Source organism: Tamandua tetradactyla, chromosome 15 (assembly GCF_023851605.1).
Source record: "Tamandua tetradactyla isolate mTamTet1 chromosome 15, mTamTet1.pri, whole genome shotgun sequence".
Lineage (NCBI taxonomy): Eukaryota > Metazoa > Chordata > Mammalia > Pilosa > Myrmecophagidae > Tamandua > Tamandua tetradactyla.
The window spans coordinates 80964582-80980551 of record NC_135341.1 but is presented as its reverse complement, the minus strand read 5'-3'; the positions used below and the strand labels follow the sequence as shown (position 1 = coordinate 80980551).

Below are 15970 nucleotides of genomic sequence, written 5' to 3'. Positions count from 1 at the left end.
GCAACCTAAAGAATTGTTGAAATTATGAATTTTTGATCCCAAAATTCCAAACATTTAAGTCTATTCCCAACAGGCTTTTAAATATCCTTAAGACAAGAGATTGTTTCATTCATCTCTCCCAGAGCCTGGCACTGAGAAGGCGCTCAGAAATGTCTAATGAGTGAAAACTGAACAAGTGAACCAAGTTTTGGTTCCCTTAGTGAAAATGGTCTAGGACTGACTTCTCTCCTAATTTTTCATCTAGTTTATATTAGACCTTTATGCTGCTCTAAGATTAATGATGAACTCCTATTTCCTAAAATCTTGAGGCAGCACAAGGAGGCAGCATAAAGGCTACCTGCCACAAAGCCACTGGACAGACTTTCCAGGCAGAAAATATGGCATCTCCTCCCTGGCAAGACCCAATGCCAGCTTCCCCATGGGGGCTGCTGTCACTTACCCTCATCTGAGTTCTCTTTCTCCACCATTATCTCCAACAGCCCTTATGGCAAATACATGAGGTAAGGCAGTACCATCTTCATTCTTTCCTCTATTTTCTTCCTCCCAGCTCTTTCTGGCTGGCTTCAATGTCTCAGCTTCTTCTGTAGAGAAGTTCAAAGGGCATAGCCTCTGAGACCAGCAAAACCAAGGTCAAATCCCAATTCCACTACTTACTAGTTGTGTATCCTTGGGCAAATAACTGAACCTCTCTGAGCCTGCTTCCTAGTGTATAAAAAGGAGTTAGCATCACCCACACTGCAGGATTGAAGTGAGAAGAGAATATTTTTCATAACCTAGAGCATAATATGTGCTCAGAAATGGCAGTAGTGATTATCATTGTTGTTGTTATTGTTATTATTATTATTATACGTACTTGGAATCAGTTCCCTGAAACACACATTATTATTTGGAAGAGACAGGGCAAGGCATGTGACTTCTATAAGACAGAGCAAAAACTCTAATTTGCCTAGAGCACTAGAGTAACTAGTAGAAAGAAGTCCATTTAGAATTTGCAGAATTCACTGCAGTTATCTACATAATCCAGAGAAAATGGTCAAAATTGCATAAAGGCAATCTCAGCTGAAGCAATTATCTACCAACACTATCATCTATTTGAGTGACCAACAGATAATAATTACTAACTTTTGGGGAACATCTTGACGTCTTCAAAGTGCTTTTGTTCACACCATTTCACTTCATCTCCTGCACCCTCAGGCAGCTAATACAACCATTGCCCAGGTCAGGAGACTGAAGGTACATGACTTAATCACCGAGCTAGTAAGTGAGAGAACCAAAACTCATACACAGGTTTTTTAGGCTCCAATATTGTTGTGGTTCCCACCAATACACACTTTTCGTGTGTGTGTGTGTGTGTGTGTGTGTGTTTCTTTGCAAGTTCATAGATGCCAGAAGGACACACACTCAGGTCTGTCTGAAACAGGGATTTTCAGGAAAAGGCTTAAAAGTCTAGACTGCTTCGCTGAAGAAAACGTAAAGTTAAAAAGCACTGGCCTTTCCCCTTCTCATTTGACCTCCTATCTTCCCCCTTTGGCTGAGCAGAATATCTCCCTGGCAACTTGTCCTACCAACTAATCAGTCAATTAACTAACCAATCAATCAGCAGGCTTAGCCTCTGCAGGGGCCGTGGGGGCACGAGAAAGATGCCCAGGCCCTGTCCTCAGGCTGGCAGAGGAAACAGATGCCAGAGTACATGGGACCAGCCACATGGTCAGGGGTCAAGGAGATAGAAGTCTGCAGGAGGAAAGACCCTTCTGGAATGGGCTTGGGAGAAGGGAACTGGAGATGGTGCTTCTGGTGAGAAATTAAGACATGGGCCAGGAGAGGAAACCAGGGTAAAATATGCCAACTATGAAGACAGTAGCCATGCTTCAATCCATCCTTGTTTTCAAGGAATAGTGAGAAATAGGGTCGACTTGATAGAGTGGACCTGAGTGCAGGCTGGGTAATGAGAAAGAAACAGCAGAATTCGGACATCACGTGCTGAGCAACTGGGAGTTAGGAAAGAACTCCATATATTCGGTGTTTAAACTAGTTCCAAACATTTCCAAATCATTTAGTTAAACTAACTAGAATGATTATTTATCAGTGTTAAAAAAAAAAGAAAAAAGAAAAAGAAAAAAGCATAAAAAACTGGAGGCTCCCATAGACACTTCATGGTGCCCAGAAGCCTTTAGTACTAAAATTAGAAATTTCTCTTCAACGTGATTTGACATGAAGAGACATCAAAGGCTGTGATTTGGGAATGATAAAACAGGTAGGCACAAGCAGACTTTAGCAGAGAAAATTACACAACCTCACCAGCTGGGAAAATGACCCAAATCAATCATTTTTAAAACACTAAGAAACACCTGACTTCTCTCCCTTTTCTGCAGTGACCAGGAGAGGAGAGAAATCCAATTTTTCTAAGTCTGTACCTAATATTGAGCTTGTAAATTATGTGTTTTTATTTCTGTGTATCTTGTCAGAATCATTAATTGTTTTACAGTAAGCTGTCCTCCTTGCAGTTAACATCTCCTAGGCACACACAGATAGAGATGCATCCGTTGTACCATTTGAAAAACAGATAACGAGATAAACAACAAAATGCATGGGGCTCTGGTAACCTTCAGCGCATTTACTTTGATACCTGAGCTTTCTAAATTGTTCTGTGAATGTTAGCAGAAAGATTTCTGAACAGAATATAGGCTTTCTCTTTCCTTTGGGAGGCAGGGGGAGAGGTTTAGAAAGTCAGGAACCTTTGTTTTAAAGACACAAGATGCTCTGTACATATATTTCATCACAAAACCTGGGAAAGTATTTTTCAGCTTTTTAACTTATCTTGAGTCCCAGACTAAAATTCAAGCTTACCTGTGAGCAAAGATGGGATCAAGGCGTAGAAAACCCACATGATAGGACTTGTTGAGATTTCCTTTAGAACCATCCTGAGGGTCTGTGTTTGGTGGACTCAACTTGGCCTGGAACATTGTTTCTTTCCAGGAAAAAGTGTCCTGTCCACTGCAGCCATCCTTGCTTCAGAAAGCAGATGTGGCTGAGCTCTGAGACACAGTGGAGTCTGAACTGTTCCGGAAAGAAGAGCCAGCCCAGTCAGCCCAGAAGGGGCGGGCACTACAGCACCCTCTTCTCTGCCCCAACCCAGTTGTTGCATCAGGCCTAGGAGAGTTCCAGAGAGAAGGTAACTCTGGAGAGTCTGGGATTCTGCCTGAGGGTACTATCTGGACCTTGGGCTCTGTCCTGGGGGACCCTGGATGCCCCATGGGCCTGTCTTAGTAGTGAGCAGGCATAATTATCTTTCCCTCTCATCAACTAGCTCTCTTCTTCCAATTCTCCTTCCTGTGAGTTTATTCAAGCCGGGTACTGGTTAACTCTTTCTGCCAATATATTCCCACTTCATTAAAAAGCAGAAAAGTTTAAAAAAAAAAAACTTTTTAAAAAGTCAGGAGGCAAGGAAGAGTATGTAGTTCCATATTTGCTGGAATTTGCAAAAAGAGAATCTGGGATGAAAAAAGATTGGATATCTTTCTATACTGCTTGATTACTGGACTATTTAGATATATTATAGATATATTTTTGAAAATTAATACCAACTTTTAAAATTGCAATGCAAGTCTTATTTGACCCTTGAAATGTCAGCTCTTAAGGGCCCTAAACTCTCTACAAATTCAAAAAGGCAATAGTTGAAAGAACACGGATTTTGGTTCCAGTTTCAGAATTCACTTGCAGTGTAACCCTGGGAAAGTTAGTCATTCATTTATTCGTTCAACAAATATTCACTGAGGGCCTACTATGTGTTAGATCCCAAGATATTAATAGTTCTTGCCCTCAAGAACTTCCCAACTAATGGAGGAGATGGACATGAGAATAATCATAAATCAATATTGAAAATGCAGTGACAGAAATATTCACAAGGGGATAGAGGAGCACTAAGGAGAAACACCTAACCCAATCTGGGGATCAGAGAAGGCTTCCTGGAGGACATGACTTCTGGGAAGAGTATCAAACACTTTAGAAAAGGAATTAGCCAGATCTGGAGTGTTTAGGAAACCACAGGCTATGTGTCTCAACAGGAAAGTAAAGCTTGAGTGGCAAGAGGTGGAGATCAAAGTCAGACAGAAACAGAATGTTAGAGAGCTCTGAATGCCTTGCTAATGAGCTTAGAGTTTATCCTGAGAGCAATGAAGGTCAAAGGAGGGGTTAAAAACTCAAATATTATCATGCCATTCCTTGCAGCTGAACATTAAAACAGATTATGACTGTGGTGGAGAAAGCACTGGCGAGGGCCAAACTGGAGGCAAGAGGGCCAGAAGGGAGCCATGGTGGTCAGCTAGGCAAGAGACATAGTTGGCCTCCATTTACATTTCCACTGTAGAGAGAAGTAACCAAATTCAGAAGACATGAAAGGGGTGGAACTGACAGCACCTGCATATTGAGTGGATTGGGAGGGTGGGGGAGGGAGGGGCCAAACATGCCTTTCGGGTTTTGGTTTGGATAGCTGGATGGATGGCAGCACTTCAACTGAAATAATCAAAAGGAGGGTGGAGTGGGATCAGACAGGCAGGGTTGGAGGTGGTGCAGAAAATAGTTGCATGTGTTCAACTTGAGAAACTTTGAGATGCCTATAGGGCAGGGGAGTTGCCAGTCTGCAAATGATCTTTCCTCAAGTTTATGAATTTCAAGGGTGGCACCATTTTCCCTTCCTTCAGCATTTCAGTAGTAGCTGAGATCAAGAAGTGGGTGATATCATCCAAGGAGACTAGGTAGATAAGGAGAGCCCTGGATATGTCCTTAGAGAAGGATCACATTTAAGGACAAGGACAGGAAAAAAAAATGGTGAGGAAATTGTTAAAGAGGTAGGAGAACCAACAAACTGATCCCGAAAACTGTAAAGAAAGGGCCTGTGAGTTAATCATTGAAACATGTCCCCTGGATTTAGCACCTGAAAGGCTATTTGTAACATTAGCAAGAAGAGTTTCAATAAGGGCTTGGATTAGAAGCTGGACTGTTACGAGTTGAGGCGTGCATTGAAAAAGTAGAAAGCTCAGGGCTATTGATGAGGAGTGGTAAAGCAACACCATGAATCTCATTTTTTCATTTGTAAAATACATAGTCACTTAACAGTTGTGGGAATTAAAGACTGCAAAGCACATTGGCACAGTGCCAAGAAAGCAGTAGGTCTTCATAAATAGTTATTACACTTTTTATATTAATATTAAATAAATTAGGGTAATTTTCCTTTTACTCATTAAATAAATATTAGTTGAACACCTAGGACACACTAGGTTGGGATATAACATCAAAGATGTGGTCCCTCTCAGAATTTTACATGACAGGCATGATTACAATATGACACCCCTTAAGTTTGACTCCAAGGTCCTCAATCCCTCCTGTCACCTGAAAGTGACTCATTTGCTCCAACTGGCCGGCCCTTTGCCAGCCAACCCTCTTTGGGTGTGGCCCCTGGACTAGGAAAGAGGTTTCTAGTTGGAGGTACTTACTAGGGATAGTAATTAAAAGCTTGGCTCTCTGTAAAGCGACACTGTCAGCATTCCTGTGTGCCCACTCCAAGCTCCGGTACCTGGCCCAATTCCCCAGCAGTCCTTCAGTGAGGACAAAGTTCTGCACCCGAAAGCCACCATACAGCAGACCTGATTGGCTGAAAGTTGGTCTGACCAGGGGCACAATCTTAGTGTAGGGATATTTCATCAACCTACATAATAAAGATGTTTGAGAATATAAAAGTTGAAATAAACTTCTAGAATATTAATAGAGTTATGCTCCATGTAGTGATTCCAGCAGTTCCTCCTAGTTTATCAATCTCTTGAGTTGTAAATGTGAGAGAAAAAGTTACATGTGAATATATAAAGTTGGCATTTCTGTGTTGCATCATTAAATGAAATAATAATAAAAGCATGGGCTCTGGAGCCATACTGCCTGGGTTTGCATCTAGGATAGATACTCACTAGCTGTGTTTCTTTACCTAAAGGTTTTCCATGCACTGTCTAATTTGATATAACAGCCTTGCGAAGTAAGACTCAATTCCCCACTTTTCAGATGAGGACACAAGGCTCAGAGAAATTGAGAGACTTGCTGTGATCACAGAGCGTCAGGGATGGAGACAGGAATTCCAACCAAGCTCTGCCTAACTTCAAATTCTTTCCCTTCTACTATCTTGCAATTAATACCAAAGGAGGACTCACAATGTGTCCAAAGGGCATAGGGGAGTGAGTGATGCAGGAAATTAGCAACTGCTTTACAGAATTGTGAGATGTTGCAGTAGTTAGATTCAGTTGTCAACTTGGCCAAGTGAAATGTGCCTAGTTCTGTTGCTGTGGACATGAGCCAATGGTACATGAATCTCATCTGTTGCTCATTAAATCTGCAGTCGGCTAAGAGGCGTGCCTGCTGCAATGAATGATATTTGAGTTAATTGGCTGGTGCTTAAATGAGAGACTCAACGTAGCACAGCCCAAGCAGCTCAGCCCAGGCCTTTGGAGATGCAGAAATAAATCACCCCGGGTAAAGTTGTTGGAACCCAGAGGCCTGGAGAGAAGGCCATCACCCTGTGCCTTCCCTCGTAAGAAAGAACCTCAGTTGAAAGTTAGCTGCCTTTCCTCTGAAGAACTAACAAAATGAATCCCGCCCCCCCTTTTTTTAAAATAAAAAAGTCAATCCGTCTCTGGTGTGTTGCATTCCGGCAGCTAGCAAACTAGAACAGATGTCAAAATGGAATTCCAAGGACTTATCCATTAGATTTGGGGAAAAGGAGGGATGCATTCATAGTATGAAAAGGAAACGGTTAACACGAATATAAAGTGTTAATAATGGGGAATGGGAGTACATGAGAACTCTATTTTCTGCATGGTTTTTCTGTATATCTAAAACTTCTGCAATTAAAAAAAAATAGCAGTACATTTATTTGCCTTAATTATTGTTTTAAAAAAAGGAAAAAGGAAGCGGTAAGCAAAAAGTAAATGGAAGAAATATTAAGACTCATTTAGCTATGCTGTGGGGGGAAGGAGAGTTGTTCCCAGAACCCTGAGATCTTACGATGGGTAATTATCTCTACTTGGGCATGGGTCCCTGTCCAGATAACCTTGGCCTGGTGCTTCCATGCCCTGACAGTCCTTCACAAGCCACTGCAGATGTCTGTCCTAGGTTCAGCACACCTCAAAGGGCACTGGGGAAAAGCCATCTGCCAGTCACAGCTTTTGAACCAGACTCTCAGGTTCACGATCCAATGAGGAACTGATTCATGATCCAATGAGGAACTTAGGCTATCTGTCTCTACGCAGGCCATGCTAGTGGGCAAAGACTTCTGGATGGCTGTGCCTCTCCTTCTAGCACTCACCCTAGCCTGGACACCTCTTACTCTGATCTTATCATCCTCTTCCGGCTTTGAGTGCCTCTCTTTCTACACCATCTCATCAGCTGGTGGCGATGTAGTATGCAACATGCCAACTCTACTACCTTCTATCCTGTTGCCTGCACTCTCAGGTTAACTTCCACTGCTTTAGAGATGGAGGATCATTCATACCCAAAGATGAATTGTTGGAAGAATAGACCCGTTTCCTATCCAAGCATGTACAGTCCAGAAATAGGACTTTTTTCCCTATTACGCAATTTGTCACTTAAATCTTTATGGAAGGAAAGGTACTGGCAAGCCAATAAACACAACTATGGAAAGGTAGAGGCAGTGGTGATAAGGAGGTTGGTGGACAAGGGAGGGATTCCTAAGTCCTCTGTGCCCTGTAGGGTAGGAACTAGAATGAGGCAACCAAGGATTCTAGGGCACAAAATTTGAGGCACTTACTCTTAGGGTCATGCAAATGCATGATCAGCTCTGGTGAAGTGGTGCAGACCACACAGTGAGCTATCTATTCCAATAACCCTTGGCACTGAGATTCCTCAGTATACATATTTTAGCACATTTTATGTTTAGTTGGACCTGCGTAATACTTACCTAATGTAACCCATTCCATTGTTTGTTTTTTCCTGTAACAGGAAATATAAACACCTTTGTCTTGAAGACTTCTAACTTCTGCTTATACAAAATCTGTTCCAGATGTAACTTTCACATTTTCAAGCTCGTTTTCAGGGTTCCTATATCCCTTTATCTGGACATTCTTTAGGTTGTCAATTTCTTTCCTAAGGTTTATTGTCTGGTCACCAGTACAAAGCACAAGGAACTTATTCTCCCTTGACCTCAATTATTCCCTCAAGGTGTTATCTATTAAAAGACTTAAGTCTGCCAAACAACCCTCCTTCCTAACTCTATGTGATATCTCTGACAATTCCTCTTACAATGGAGAATCAGGCTTCATTCACAATAGTCCTTTGTAGCTAAAAGAGCTCCATATTTAAACAAATATTTTATTCAATTTTAAAATTTGAAAACCAAAGTTAAGGACATGATTTTCAAGTGATTTTGGTTGCTACATTTTCATTAAATCACTAAGTCACTAATCCCAGTCACTAATGTTTCTATTATGTGGAACACACATTATGCTCAAAGGTCAATTTTATCGGGCCTCCTTTGATCATCCTATATAACACCCCCATCCTCACTCTTCAACCACCTCAACCTGCTTTATTCTTCCTTCAGAGAACTTAAATCATTTGGCATTACATCATTAAAAACGTAAGGTCTATGAAAGCTTTATCCATTTCACTGTTACACTGCTAAGGTAGAACTGTACATGCGGCACCTGGGCAATTAAATATCTGAAGTGGGTCTGACAGGATAGTCTGATGCTGGATTGAGTATCTCCAAAAGCTATCTAAACCTACATATATTCATCGACATAGATACAACAGTTCAAGCATTTTTTTTTTAACCAGGACACCAAGTGACTATGGTGTCCTGATGGAATCAAAGACTTATGTATATCACCCTTGTCTATAATTTAGAAAACAAGTAAAAGTTTGGCATAATTTCTTTCCTAAAGTCTCAAGAAAATAACTAATAACCATCCTGCATTTAACCTAAAATAAACAACACACATCTCATTCTGGAATTCATCCTTCTGTTCTCCATCGTCTCCCAAAGGTTACCTGCTAAGTATTTCTATAGTTAAAGATACAAATGATCTGAGCCCAAAAAGTAATGTAAAGCACCTAATATCTTAACTACTTTAGACATAAAGTTTTAAATGCCTATAATGTTTGTTTTCTTGTTTGAAAGTAATCATCATTCCATGAGGTACAAGAAAATATGAAGAGGAAATTGAATACTTTGGGTTTTTGTCTTCTGTTAACTCTTGTCATCACTCCATCAAGCCTAATTTAGTTTCTACTCACTAAACAAACATGTATCAACATACTGTGTATGCTTCTAGATCCAAAGAGCACCTCATTAATAAATTAGAAAAATACGTTTTAGCCCCTCAGCCACTTGGTTTAAATCCCATATTAGCAAGATCTCAAGGTGTGGAGGAGGCATAGCATGCTGACCTGCCAAATGTTCAGATGACAGAGCTGAATCAGATAAACTTGCTAAACCAACAAAACCAGCTTATCAGAAGGGACAAACCACTGCTTCCTACTTTGCAAAAGTAAAATAATGGCTTCTCCCCCACTAAGAAATTTGGCATTTTTAAAAGTCCACTGGATGCTGTCCATTGAATGAGTATCTGTATCAAAGTTACTTTTACAAAGGACCCCCTTATCTTGCAGCAGATTAAAATGAAAAAGTTTAAGCATGCTGTAATGCTACACTCTTTATCGAATTTGACAAGGTATCTGAAGTGGTTCTGTAAAAGAATGGTTACCAGATTCCAAACCAAAACTTTTCCATGTTAGAGGAAAAATAGGGAGTACCAGTGACTGAATTGGAGACGGTTTTGAAGGGAGACTTTTTTAAACTGCTTGAACTTTTTTTCTTCTTCCTTGTGCACTGACTGAAATAAGGGAGCACCCATACTAGGCTGTTTTATTATCACCTTGTAGGAAACCGAATTCCAGTGCTGTCAGCTCTGGACAAGGGAATTTTTTCAAGGGAAAAAAGAATTCTGAATTTTACATGGAATCCCCCGATTTTAAGTAGTTAACAAAAAAACAAATCATTTTTAAAGCACTGTATGGGTCCGAGTATTCCATGCCATTGTGGTTGGCTGTGCCCTTAACAAAAGACCAGGCCAAGACGGGGGTGAAATTCAGACTTCTCTCCAAGGAAGGGGCTGGTTGTATCTGGTGGATGCATTGCCTTTTTATACTTCTCACAAAGGTATATATTATATGGGTGGTGGCAGCTTGTTTCTTTGCAATCTCTGTATTAGATGATATAAAGCTAGATATGATTTAAATGCCATGTAGCTACAAGGCTGACCTTATTCTAACAACCCTAGTTACTCATTTGTTGGGCCTTTTAATTTCTTTCAGCAATGGCAATGGATTGTACTTAGCCTTCATATTTCATTTAGTGATGTATCTGCCTAACACTGCCTTAACTAGTGTTAAGTGTATGTGATTTTAAGGTATATATAGAGTGCATGTGTGAATATAATTTCAGCACAACACTAAGGATTTATAACCAAATAAGGGGATATAGCAGTGATAGCTTTCCTTTGTTTATATAAAGTTGTGAATAGTCTCCTTCCAAGATTGTGGAAAAGTTATTTGTGGAAGCGGGATGGGCAAGGGGTGTGCATATTTAAATTGGTACTAAGTATCTCCTCATATATGGGAAAAAACCTCTGTATAACACTCTCCTGTGGGTCTAAAAATAAGCATACAGAGGGCAGTGTGTTGTGATACAGAGTGACTAGGCTGGGAATAAGGAAACCTGGTTTCTAATCTCAGCCCCGATATTATCTAGCTATGTATATATTTTCTAAGGTTGCTCTAGTTCTTAAAGAATATTGCTTCAAGTAAAATTCGTGCTCATAACAAGTCATCAGTAGGAACTGGTTTAAGATTATTTTAAAACTGATAATATGTTACAGAAAACCAGTGAGGTTTTCATCCCATTATAAGAAGGGTACACAATAGATATGACTGGCACACATGTGCTATCTGGAAACCCTCTAGTTAGTTCTGTGCCAAATCTGCTTATGGCAAAGAAATATGCATTCTATATTCAGTGCTAATTCTACTTTCTCAAAATCATGCTCTATTAAAATCTGCTCAGTGGAATTTCCTGTAAATAGTTCTTCCCCTTATTCACTGCTCCCTTTTTACTAACAACTTTTCCCCCAATAAGGGGATCCACAAAGAGGTGGAGAACAAAAGTAAAGCATCATCAGAAATTTGTAAAAAATAAATTAAAAAATTTTTACTACTCATTTTACAACTCACTTTAAAACTTATTTTCCTTCTAAGTTTTTCCTTCAGTTTCTATTAGTGTGGTTTCACAGCAAAAAAAAAAAAAAAAAGATATGTATACATGACTTATTTCCATTAATTAAACTTAACCATTAATAACTACCTTATTAAACAAAGTGGCACTGAATTAGAAAGATAATGAAATATGAACTAAAACATTTTAAAAGCAGATGTAATGAAGATGAAGATTCCGTACAACAATGTCTTAATACTATTTACTGCCTCCTGTTGCTTACTGGGAGAAGCCAGAGCTGCCACCCAGTGGCAACATATATTTTCAAATGACTTTAAAATTTAAAAAATATTTAAAATAAAACAATGAAGTTAAAAAAACAAAACTCATGAACTAGACAACTTCAAAATGTTTTACTAGTAATTCTGACGTATTGAATGCCTATTTATTGCATATCTGATGTAAACATCCGTATGTTTAAGCAACACTGAGGAAATTTTTGGAAAGATCTTATGACTTTCTACTGTTTATTAAGTTACACGATTGTAATATTCAATTAAAATATTGACGTTTCCTTTCCTTAATTTTAAACCTTTGGAATCAAATTTTATAATGGTGGGGAAGTAAGCTGTAACTGTAAAAAACAAACTGATTTTCTTTCACCTACAGAAGTAGGTTTACTACTTTACAGTAGTCTTTCATTTGTCATCCAAAATCTTGCTTGGTAAACAAAACCATAATAGAAGCACCTGCAAAAATAAGATTCAAAAAACAAAATAATTTTTTCTAACCATGAGCCCATCCCATTGTTCCCTCAGGAACTTGAGAAAAATACATCATTTTAGTGTCCCAGTCAACAAAACTTAAAGGACATGCATACGTGAAATACTATGTTTGACAGTTATTGATGTTTGGGGGCGGCAAGATAAGCATCTCCTTCCTATTTCCCCAAAACTTCACCAAAGCTATTTCACATTGGCACAAGTACAGCATGTCCAAATACAAGACGCTTTTCTAGGGAAAGAGAAAGACTGCTACAGTATCCATTTACACGTTGAGAAGCTAAATATTTCACAAAGACTCCTTTGTTCTCTTGAATAACCAGATGAGAGAGAGGCACACAAACACAAAAAAAATTCTTAAGAATTCTGACTTTGGTTTCCAACATTTGTAAACTAAAATTGTACAAGATGGTTCCAACCTATGTTCCATCTGTTTTGCTTTTGCATTGAAGACAATGAGTGAATTTTTTAAAATGGCAGACAAAACATACTTGGTATTTACACTGGCTGTTATAAATACAATACCTGAAAATTTCTAATTTTTCATTTATTATTGCTATTCAATCACAGAAAAGATTAACACGCTCCAAGATATTTATTTTAGCATATGCCGTATATCAATATAAGAATTTTATATGAGGAGAAACCATGGTGGAAAAACTGGCTTATAAGGAAACAAAAGAAAAGCAATAAAGAAATTCTTCCATGTGAAGACTTATGATCTGCATTATTTGATTTTTTTTCAAAATACATACCTTAATATTAAAAACAAAGAGAAAAACAGTAAAGAAAACAATAAAACAGAAGACCAAGGATAAGCAATGGTTTTATGCAGACGCTCTGCATACGTAGTATATATGTATGTGCTCAGTTATAACAAAAATACTTAGGTATTACAGTCAATTCTTAGAGTTAGGAAGAGTAATTTCCAATCAAATATGATTGGACCAACATTTCCTCAGTCTTCCAACATTTTCCCAGTCTTCAAATACATGACAAATTAAAGCTGTGTAGCAGTCACTTATGATCAACAGTATCATGATAAATGCTTGACAAGATACAATTTTTCTCCTTGTTCACTTGTAAAAATTGGTGCCTTTTTGTAATGTTCTACGAGTTCTTCCATGGTGCTGAATTTGCGCTGCCCAATGCAGTAGACAGTTTCTTTTAGTTGGACTTTAAAATGCTTGTTTTTCCCTTGTGCTTTTAGTGATACTGAGAAGTCATTTGGCTAAAAGAGACAAAACACCAATGGTAAACATTCTGAAAAGATATCTCTTACATTTTTATATTAAACTATTAATAAGAGCTAAAATTTTAGCAAATACCAAGTACTAGGCATTGTACTAAATTATTTACATAAATTATCTCCTTTATTCTACAAAATAAGGCCATTTTACAGATGAGAAAACTGAGGCTCAGAAAAGCTAACTTGCCCAAGATCATCCATCTTAGTTAATAATAAAACCAGTATTCAAACCCAAGTAGACTCTGAAGTCTCTTAATTAATATACTCTACAACACCCGTGGCAAAGCCTTTAGACTAACTTCTGAAACAAAAGAGCTATCTGCTTTCTAATCAGACTATTGAAAAACAAGTAAGAAAACTCCAAGACAATTTTTCAATTTCTTTCCAATTTGTAGTTGCGTTTTGAATTCTCAAAAGTGGAGGACACACGGATAAGAATTAATCTGAACTCTACTGAAAGGTCACAAACTCAAATGCCTACAAGGGCCAAAAAGTAACATAAGTATTACATAAACAAGTGACAGAATACGGGAGGCAAGGTAGATGGACAGAGGGAATGACCGTTCATGGTCAGTCTAAAGGCGGCCACTTCTCAGCTGTGATTGTTATCCTGTGGGAATACTGGCTTAATGTTTTCAGGTCTTCTTATTTTAAAATGGAAGTCCAAAGTCTGGATTTTTACAATAAAACTCCCAATATGTAAGTGTTGGAAACGAATTCAAATGTTTAAAAAACACTGTACAAGTCAAACAAAATATGAGATCACTAGCCTACAGATTATACTGCTGGAAATAATGATATATTTGGCTAATATTTGTGGCTCAGTTACTCAAAGGAAAACACACAGCACTCTGCATTCAAGCTACTTTCTTAATTAGATTTTGCTTGGTTTGGTGTTTTGACCTAACACTCTTTTGAGCAGTCTATGTCAACCCCACATGCCTCTTTTCAAGGTTACTCAAACTTTAAAAAGTTTGCTTCTTGTAAAAATATCCCACACCCATGGTTACTTTCCTATGACCCATTCCAAGACAACTCTCTTCATAAACTCCTCTGCCCATCATCGCTTGCCCTGGAAAGCAGAGGCCAACTCATGCATCTAAAAGAAAACTGATCTAACTACTCTTTCCTACCATCAACCACTTTCTCTCCTGGGGGGTGGGTCACGCAGAGGTCCCATTTTCCTAGTCTTTGTATCAGGCAATTCAATCAATCTCAATATCTATTTATCTGTCCGTCTGTTTGTCTATCTATCTCTGACACATACCATATTTACATGTTTTCTTCTGATGTTCAATTTTATAACTACATTAATACAAATGAAGCTAACAGTCATCATGATTTGTTACTGGAAAAGAAGTGATATCCTTTATCAAGGAAAAGGTCATTTTTTTAAGGGAAATGAGAGTCATCAAATTCAAGTATCTTATACAGTACCCACATAACTATATTCTTGTTTAATTTTTATGGTTTTATTAGTATTGCAGTATAATTTACTGTTCATCACTAATGAAATTTAAACACACTAAGTGTTCAAATCGGTTTCTGAGGTACATAATAAAAGTGCATTCCAACTTCCAAAACAGAAATGCAAAATCAACAAACTAGACAAGGCCAAATAATTCAGGGTAGTATCACTGCTAGGGCTAATTTTATTCAAATTAGATACAGTTCGAAACAACACTGACTTTAGCACTCAGAACATTATGTTTATGTCCCAGGTTACTATCTGATAAACTTCAGGGAAGTAACCTAACCTCTTCAATCTAACAGAAAATATTTTACCTTTGAAAACCAACTTACCGAAGATTCACTATCACGAATGAGGAAATCCCCTTCGTGCCCTCTTTCATTCAGTGCCATTTCTGCTTGATGCCTTGTGACTTTTCCATAATACCATGGATTGCCAGCAAATTTTCCAGTGAGTGAAGGCCTAATGTAGTCACACTGTGGAGGTGATGGTTCCAACCCTGAGGTTAATGGATTATTCTGCATAATGGTGACATAGTTTTTTGGCACCAGACCAATCATTCCGTTGGTCTTCCTGCATTTCCACCACTCCGGGTCATTTTCAGGTTTTTCAATAACATCCATTATATCTCCTTTCTCAAAATTAAGTTCTTCATCATTGGATGAGCTGAATGGGTAAAGAGCCTGTACGACATGCAACACTTGCCCAGTATTTAGGTTATTGACGACTGCTGCTAATTTCTCTGATAGGGAACCCACATGGTCACCCAAAGGACTATCACCTTCTTCGGTAACATAGTTTGAAGGAAACCATCCAATTTGTCCATTGTAGCTTCCCCGCCACCACCCATCACTACACTTCTCCATGACGATCACCTTCGTCCCTTTTATCAATGATAATTCATCCTCCCTTTCAGCCATGTAGTTAAATTTCACATAAGCAGGCATGTTGAGGTCATAGAGACGTTCCCCTGGGTCAACAAAGCTATCATCAGCAGGAGATGCCGAGTCTGGCACACTAGGTTTTCTTTTTACCTTTCCAATGCCTGTGTAAATAAAAAGGAAGAATGAGAAGAGAATATAAAACAATGGTTGCCAAAAAATAATTGAATTTTTATTTAAAAAGGATCTCCAACTCTTTTTATCTTAAGCCTTTAAACTTGAATTAAATCATGACTTAATTTCAGTTAAGTAACCGTT

At 38.6% G+C, this 15970-nt stretch overlaps 2 protein-coding genes across 6 annotated transcripts in view; both read right to left on the bottom strand.

The window, feature by feature from the left end:
• IL20RB (interleukin 20 receptor subunit beta) overlaps positions 1-3067 on the bottom strand; it is a 36465-nt gene extending 33398 nt beyond the window's left edge. For 2 of the 3 annotated variants that reach the window (XM_077130216.1, XM_077130217.1), the window contains exon 1: positions 2848-3035. In XM_077130216.1, the coding sequence (XP_076986331.1) occupies positions 2848-2920 (73 nt within the window). In that variant the 5' untranslated portion in view covers positions 2921-3035. Of the gene's footprint in view, positions 1-2847 lie in introns of all 3 variants that reach the window. The other variant, XM_077130218.1, reaches the window with a different exon arrangement.
• Positions 3068-12627: 9560 nt separating this feature from the next.
• The window catches only part of NCK1 (NCK adaptor protein 1), a 90877-nt gene continuing 87534 nt past the window's right edge, over positions 12628-15970 (bottom strand). For all 3 annotated transcript variants that reach the window (XM_077130213.1, XM_077130214.1, XM_077130215.1), the window contains 2 exons: positions 15104-15816; positions 12628-13282 (listed from right to left, as the gene is read on the bottom strand). In XM_077130213.1, the coding sequence (XP_076986328.1) occupies positions 13088-13282; positions 15104-15816 (908 nt within the window). In that variant the 3' untranslated portion in view covers positions 12628-13087. The remainder of the gene's footprint in view (positions 13283-15103; positions 15817-15970) is intronic.